The sequence below is a fragment of the Triticum aestivum genome, chromosome 3A, assembly GCF_018294505.1.
Source record: "Triticum aestivum cultivar Chinese Spring chromosome 3A, IWGSC CS RefSeq v2.1, whole genome shotgun sequence".
Classification (NCBI taxonomy): Eukaryota; Viridiplantae; Streptophyta; class Magnoliopsida; order Poales; family Poaceae; genus Triticum; species Triticum aestivum.
This window is the reverse complement of record NC_057800.1, coordinates 345,419,278-345,427,974: the sequence shown is the minus strand read 5'-3', so window position 1 is coordinate 345,427,974 and position 8,697 is coordinate 345,419,278. Positions and strand designations below refer to the sequence as shown.

Here is an 8,697-nt window from a genome sequence, read left to right as displayed (position 1 = left end):
AGACCTTAGTGGCTAGATCTACCAATCATTCTGAAATACATGACCCCATATTAATATATGTTGCTTTACAGAAGGATAAACCACATACAACATTCATGTGGAATTGGTTCTATCGAATCACCAACTATTATCCACAACAATAATAATACTTGTGTTGCTTAGATGCAAACGGGTTATATAATAAGCAATATCACTAAGCGTATTGCACCAAATTGCATGGAACAGGGGGAGTCCCTTCCTAAAATATAACCTATCCAAACATTGTATTATACTCTTTTTTCCTTTATGAATTTACTCTCATGGTTCTCATCAAGGTTTTTAATGAGGTAATATCAACACAAGAATATATGTCATACCTCCTGTTTTTTCCCCACCAAGGTTTTTAACGGATGTATACAAGGCATATTAATTGTCCTCTAAACTTACTAATTGAGTTTTGTTCTTTCAAGGTTTTCTTATATAAGTTATCAAAGAGACAATTACCATCATATGTCATACCATTTCTCATTATATTTTTCCCATTGGGTTTTAAAGGAGTTTTCAATGACATATCAGATCACACTCTTTTTCCTTATGAGCTTTCTCTCGAAGTCTCTCATAAAAGGTTTTAATGAGGTGATATATGCAATACTTTCAACATTCCCCAATAGGGATTTTAAATTAAAGTATATCGAGCATATATATTGTTCTCCAAACTCATCAACGAGTTTTTCTCCTTCAAAGGTTTTTTTCATATGAGTTATCAAGGAGAAAATAATCATTATATATTGTATCATTTTCTCCTTATTTTTTCCATTAGGTTTAAAGGAGTTTTAGCAACATATCTGCACTATTCTCCTCATATTTTTTCCACAGGGTTTTTGGAGGAGTTATACAAGATATCAATTATAAACATTGGACTTTCCGAAGATTGATGATTACTAATACAAGACGGCATTGTACAAGAGGGAGTGTTAGAAATAGGTTATTTTGTCCAAAGCGTCGTACGGACGCCTGTGTCCGTAGGGTAGCATCCCTTCCCCTGTACGGACGCCTGTGTCCGGTATGGGTGCCTCTTCCTTCGTCGGTGCTCTCTTGAGGCACCCCTCTACTTGTATGTATACCCAATTGATCAATGGAAAGAACAGACTGATTCATTCAATCAATCACTTCTCGTTTTCACGCTAACAACAAACACATAACAAGTCTATTCTTATATATTTCAACATTCAAAAAGTTGTCTTGAGAATAACCTACTACTATCTTCCGTTATAATTTTTGCTTATTTTAAGAATTTTTTAAAAATTGTTCTAATGAATTTTATTCTTCTCCTGATTCAAAATAGGACAACGTATTTTTGGCACCTTCCTAAGCCAGCGACCAAGCTTTACAGTTTCATAGCGACGATCAGGTGTTACGCTACTCAAGTAAATTACCCCATCACGGAGAAACAAAAGCCACGTGCCCCGTTGCAACATAATATATCAACACAATATTCCAGGAAATAAATGATGTCTAAACAAAAAATCAAACAAATCTTTCTCCATATTTGTTGAGTGCTGATAAATATTCTACTGTAGTAGATAAGGAACATCAGAATGGACACTGATCACTTCATTTGAACCAAACTGGAAAATTCATCAATACTTTAATACATCCGCTCATGTGGCACACAAAACAGGCAAGGTATGCACACAACTTCAGAAATATAAAGCAAATTCGGCTGACAACTTATCAACTCAGGTTCAGATAACACGAGCTTTGTAAAGGCAGATATATGCCATGTGCCAATCGCCTGTTAAGAAATATTAGCCTGTTTAGAAACAATTAATGGTACATATTTAAGCCGACATTCTTTCAACTAAATAGCTGCTTACCTCCACCAGATAGTTTCAAAATCTCTTCCTCCTTCCGTATGCTTGGGTTGTCGTCATCAAACTCAATCCATTTTCCTGAATGGCAACAAGAAATTATCAATATATTTGCAAGGCCAGAGAGCATTTGATTATGTGTAGCACTAGCTGATCTGACCATCATCTTGCTTAACCCAGCCAACGTAGTGGCCAGAATCTGCACTTCTTCCCTTGTGTGTCAAGACAGCAATTAGATCATAGATGCCAGTTAATTGTTTCTTTGGCACAGAAGAATCAGCTGCATATAAACAAGAACACATCTCTTAGTTTTAGGCAACTTAGTCACCATTGGTAGTGAGTTTGATCTCACTGGTAGGGAGAGTATTCTGAGAAGTTGCTGTTTGTGAATGCACATATCAAAAATATGGACACTGGAAGCCTACTTAAGTTAGATAATTAGAGAACAAAGCACCACTATTGCTACATGTGAGCAACTTTGCTAAATAATATCGTGAACCAATCACTTGCCTTTGTCAATGTCCATGCTGGATGATTCCCCAGCACTAGTTGATGACCCCTGAAATGAAATGTACTAAACCATCAATAGTTATAGCAGGGACTGAAACTAAAAATAAAAATGCCTAACTAGCATTTGCCAGTTGCACAAAAGATTAATCGAATTATCATTTCTTAAGAGTTCTAAATGATAAACAGGCCATGTGGTCCAAATCCAATGATAGTCTGGTTAGCAGAAACATCGTTACCTCGATATTCTGTGTTCTGCTTGTTTTCACCTCTACTTTCAAACCAAACTTGGCACTTTCTGCATCTCTCAGCACCTTCACATGCAAATTGAATGTCCCAATCAAAACAATAGCAGAGCTCGCAAATTAAAATTTGAACAATGAACAGAGAGCTACCTGTCGAGGAGTTTGAAGTTTTAGTTTCAGCTCATCCGAACAGAAGTCATAGACATCAAGCTCCAGAGGGTAATCCACTTTCTGGCAAGAACAGAAACATGCATTAAAAGATATGTTGACCAAAAAGGTTGGGCTCAGGATCTCGCATTGCAGTATCAAAATGCACTCTTAATGTTCCACAAAGGCAAGTTTGTCAAGGAAAAGAGAACAAAAGACACAAACATACACGTAAAATCTTCGCCTTTTGGTTTGACTCCCTTTTCCAAAAGAAACGAACAAACTGCACAGTCAAGTACCTGAAGAGAGAATATACATACATGTTATCTCTGACTAAGGTGAGAAAAATGATGAATGGGAATTATGCTCTTGCCTAGGCAACTCATTTATTCTCGACTCTCTTGTGTAAATAGCAGTCCGGCCCAGTGATGGGGAAACCTTCTCAAGTTCTGTCTTCAAACCCTGTAGAAAGAATACATGGATAGTTAACAAAACACTAAAGGCATAGAAATATGAGATATGTAAAATGACAGAAAAAGAATTATCCTATCAGCACAACTAACAACTACCTGTGATAACAAAAAAAAAACACTTAACTAACAAGTGGGATGATACTTACATGCTTCAGTCCTTCATGAAGGTGGTTTACATCATGAGATATATGGCACTTCAGAGAATAAACTGACTCTGACTCTGAACTCTCCTCACCACTTTCTGCACAGTGTACCCTGCAAATAAAGGTCATCATACACAAATAGCAGTACATGAATACCTGCCTTTTATTTAGATGAGTAATCTAGCTGCCTTATTTGAAATAACACATGATCCTTCGTACATGAAGTACTGGAAATATCAAAATAAGCTACGTCTGCTTGTGAGATGTTGTGTCATCAATTTTTACAGGGGACTGACGCTCTAATGCTCTATATCCTTTGGTGTCCTAGAAATGCAGGAGAGATGTAGTTTTTTTTAATAGATGCATAAAACTAGTGTTATCAGCAATAGCCAACCGACTATCTCTATGCACTGTACAACGCAAGTGAAAATACAGCAGTGTCAGTATCAAGTTGATGACAAATCCCTACAAGAAAACGAACACATAGGTTCGAGAAAACAAAACGAACATATAGAGGCATAAAAACAGATATAAGAGGGAGGACAAGAGAACCTGCTCACAAGATCAATCCCGAAAAGTTCCTTCATCTGAGCAGCAGTAGGTTCACTGCCAAAGAAGCCAAAAAGTGTTATTAAATTGAATTGCCAGCCATGAACACCACAAGTAAATGCCAGTAAAGCTAAGGTGCTGCTCAAAGGGGATGACCCCAAGGGAAGGGAAGATGGAATGAATATAGGTCCACAAGCTGCGTTGTGCATGGCTATCCAAAATACTCCCTCCGTTCCTAAATATTTGTCTTTCTAGAGATTTCAACTAGTGACTACATACGGAGCAAAATGAGTAAATCTACACTCTAAAATATGTCTATATACATCCGTATGTGGTAGTCCATTTGAAATCTCTAAAAAGACAAATATTTAGGAACGGAGGGAGTACAAAACTATTAAAAAAATGATGATGATACAACAAGTGTTAGGAGTGACCAGAAGCGAGATTTTGGACAAAACCACGCAAGTTACCTTGCTTCTGATGTAAGTGTTTGAGAAAGCGTATAGATCAGCTGTGTCCAGCACTCCTCTGCGTCCTGCAAGTAAGCCATGTGATCTCAGCATATAAATTCAACAGTAGACAAGCTAGTATATCTTAATCATAGGCAAACAGAAGGAACCTGCTGCATGTAAACATTATTTTGCTGTTGAGCAAATTGGGGGTATTTTTTCCGCAGCATCTGCATGAAGTTAGATAAAATAAATTTAGACCCTGAAATTCTGGATTGCAAGTTAACGAACTAAATAATTATCATTGATATGCATTCAATTTGTCAAATACTCCCTCCATTCATAAAGTAGTACGCATATTTTTTTTCAAAAGTCAAACTTCATGAACTGCAACCAAGTTTATAGAGAAAAATCTATATGCACTGTATCTTGGAACCGAGGGAGTACATGCAACCTAATTTATGTGCGGTTAATTGTAAAAAATTGCTTTACAACAGTAAATCAAAATCAAGCACACAAAGGAGAACAGGTAAGGAACAACACATATTAATCATTTCTACTGTGAATCAGTTAGGGAAAAAAATGAAAGTTTCATTTTTAGTTGAATGTATGAAATTAGTCTTTCTAGTACTGCACAATTAGAACTCTTAGTGTGAATATATAAGTATTGACTGGCGACAAATTTCATTTAGGTACAAATGTTCCTTTTAGTTTCAACATTAGGGCAACAATGATTACGAGTCGAAGGACTAGTCTTGACTAGTAGTCGAGGGACTGATCTAGGAGTCTCAATGTCATTATCGACTAGGATTTTCGTGTCGGGCGGTTGATAAACTAGTCGTAGAATAGTCGAGACTTGTCGTGCTCTTTGAGTCGTTTGACTCGAATTTGGGAGGGGATAAATGAGCCTGCAGCCCAGCCCGCAGCCCGATGGAGGGGAAAATGGAGAGCTAGGTTTCAGGCTCGCTCCAGACCTGGGACGATGCCGCCACCACCAGCGGGAGCATTGCAACCCTCTCCCTCCGCTGGTTCTGCCCCTCCCCTGGATCCGCCCTTCCGCTCTCCCTCCACTGGTTCTGCTCTCCCCTGGATCCGCCCCTCCGCTCTCCCTTTGTTGGTTCTTCTCCTCTCCTGGATCCACCCCTCCGGTCTCCCTCTGCTGGTTCTACTCCTGGATCTGCACCTCCGCCGGGCTGCAGCAAGCAAGCAAGCACTCTTCTGCCAAGTAATTTCTCCCTTCTCTCCTTCCCTTCTTCTTAGATTCCATTTTCTCCCCTGCCCTCTTTCTGATTTCCGTTTTGCTTGTTTCAATTTCAAGATCCTTAGGTCTGAGCTACAATGTCTACCCCGCCAGAGATATCTCAAGTAGTGTGTTCATCAGCAGCTACAGCTCACGCCGATGAGCATTACGATCCACCGAAGCATCCTGCGAAGAAGCTAACTAGGAGCAAGGGCCCAGCATGGAAATGCGCTTTCTGGCCTGATCTGCAGGGCAAATTGACGCTCCAATGTATTCAATTTACATTGTATACTAGTTCAATTTTTAATGGATACTAGGTTTTAGTAATTGATTACTGTAAGTTGTGTACTACAGTATCATGTCGACTTGTTCAGCAGTACTCTAAACTAGTCACAATTAGTCTATGAGTCTCAACCTTGGAATGACTCGTCGGATCGTAAATCTTGCTTTAGGGATAAAAAAAAGTCAAACTGCAAAGCAATGCCTAGGATCCTTTTTACCTAAAATCCTAAAGGCTCTTTTAAGGACTTCAGCTTGCAAATATCTAATATACATGTTCCAGACTGAAATTGCGGGTTGTTCCTCTAACAATAAAGGACCCCCTCGAAACTTCCATCCACCCAAATGCAACTAGACCTACAATTACATTGCCTTATGCACTCGGATCAAGAACACTTAAAACTATACTTAGCGCATTTTTTAAACAATATAAGCAGCAAATTTTGTATTGGAAATGTACGATTTTTGCTATACTGCATTTTTCATCTCATACAATAAAAATTCAAAATACATACTGAACCCAAAAAAATCCAATTTCTCCTGTTTAAATTGTAAGTACTTGTTTGAAGTTTTCTGGTCTTCAGTACGAGACTTTGACCAGATAACACTGTAAAGTCCTCTACAGATAAAATCATGGTACGTTTATACATGATAATGCTTAAAGTTTGAAATGTTTTGACCTAACACATACATACAAAAAACCATCAAAATGAGTAGTATTCTTAATCTAATTTATAAGATACCATAAAACAGACTACTAACATAAGGAACCCCTGTGCTCACAGAAACTTAGGAAGGATTTCACTGGCTTGAGATGTGAGGGCAGAACTGATGTCTGACCTGTAAGAAATGCAGAGGTGCAACTGGTCGAACGCTTTGATCAAGCTCTCCGAAAGTATTACGAGTTGCAACTGTTAAACTATGGGATGCTTGATCCACCCCATTGCCCCTCACATTATCTGAATAACTGCATGAGCAAAAGACAATGAGATCACCAAGAACAAATAACATATAGTCAAAGTCAGTGATACCAGGTTTGGAGGGATGGGTGGGGGAATGAAACCTCAGTAATGCTGACTTAAGCTCTGGAACAGAATGCAGACACTGCAGAGTGGAATTCATGTAACATGTATTCCCCAAGTTATAGAGACCAGCACTGTGCCCCTGGAAGTCACAAGAACAACCTTACTTGTAGCATAGATAGATAACACCCAAAACCAAACCACCACGCTGGAGCTAAAGTCAAGAGATACTATCTGATTGGTTTGATGCCAACATTTGGCAAAATCAAAAAATTATAAAAATTTGGCAACTTCTTGTGAACCTGGCAAGAAAAATTGGTAACCAACCAATTGCTAGCCAATATTTGGCATTTGCCAAATTTTGGATGCCAACTTTTGACATCAAACCTATCATGCTCTATATACAAATGATTTCATACAGAACTATAGAAGTTATACTTGGCTGCATATCATACCACTCCCTGTTGAGACTGATTATATTGGTTCATGATCAGCATCTTAGTTACGTTAAACTGGCTATCCAAAAAAATATTATTGGTTCATGATCAGCAACTTAGTTACATTAAACAAGCTATCCAAGAAGGTTCAACAACAACAACAACAACAACAACAAAGCCTTTAGTCGCAAACAAGTTGGGGTAGGCTAGAGGTGAAATCCAAGAAAGTTCAAGAAAGATAAATTCATATTTAGCGCAAGTGTCCAATCTGATCCACAAGTTGGAGCATGTGTTCCAACTAATGCGTCTCCATGGCTAGCAGGAAACGTAACAGTATTTACTAAACACCGTAATTTGATCTATTTCTTTTCTTTCTTACTTTTTTGCAAGGGGTAGTTTGATCTATTTCTCATACATGAAAGAGTACCTGCAGAGTGCAGACATATGTTGTAAAGACAAGGTTGATTATGACTCGAATTAGTAACTTAAAAGGTACAGATTAAGGCCTAAAAAACAACATCGCATATACGCATAGAACAAGAAGGCCATACACACCAATGCAGCCGCTTGCTCTTCTTCTGGTAAATCTTCAACAAACACGGGGCCTTTCTCTGGAGCTTTCACAATTTCATCAGCCGTACCTATCATCATCAACTTTTGACCCTGCGTAGTGCATTTTGATACTCCAATGTAAAGAGTGTCGTTGAATGTAATAAACTAGTAGGGTCCAGTAAAATAAAACTGCGCATGGAAGATAAGTTGAGCTTCTCACATCTTTAAGTCCCAAAGTAGACCAATCTGTGTCATCCTGCATCATACGGAGAGCATTTGGTGGTTACAGACATGTTAAATATGTTTAAATATGTCATACACAATGACAATCAATTCGGTCTAATATCCTAGATATTGTATCACCAAAATATGTTACCTTCAATATTCCACCCTTTACCATAATTTTTTGCCGTTCAGGGGGTACACCAGTCAGTGTGTACAACTGGGTCTTGAAAACCATAGGCGGCTGGCTAGTATCAATCTCTATGCCTGGAAAGACCTGCTTCTGCCATTTTATGCATACTGGGAAGCATTTCTAAAGTATTAGTCATGGTAAGAAAACAAGTTGTTTCAACGTGAATGTACTTATGTTATGCCACCAGCCAATGCTTTTAACAATAGTTAAAATGAACTTTGAAGTACAATTGCCAACAGTAAATACTAAAATAATATAAAATGACATAGAAGAGCAATCGATATATATGTTCTGATGTTGGTGGTGACAGCAGTACAAGATGAACACTGGAAGCCAAAAGCTGAGGTGGTCATGCAAGCTGCTCAATTAACCAAACCGTCTGACCCTAC

General features: G+C 38.3%; 1 protein-coding gene across 1 annotated transcript; it reads right to left on the bottom strand.

The window, feature by feature from the left end:
* Positions 1–1,495: 1,495 nt before the first annotated feature.
* LOC123061271 (ubiquitin carboxyl-terminal hydrolase 6) lies at positions 1,496–8,415 on the bottom strand (the record flags this gene model as incomplete). The annotated part of the gene is given in 17 exon segments (XM_044484292.1): positions 1,496–1,774; positions 1,857–1,931; positions 2,011–2,130; positions 2,361–2,409; positions 2,597–2,671; positions 2,753–2,833; positions 2,979–3,048; positions 3,123–3,211; positions 3,369–3,477; positions 3,918–3,971; positions 4,385–4,449; positions 4,534–4,593; positions 6,723–6,849; positions 6,946–7,046; positions 7,897–8,004; positions 8,114–8,149; positions 8,270–8,415. Coding segments are annotated over 17 exon segments (1,415 nt in total), but the record flags the coding sequence as incomplete, so codon positions are not given.
* Between the last annotated feature and the right edge of the window lie 282 nt (positions 8,416–8,697).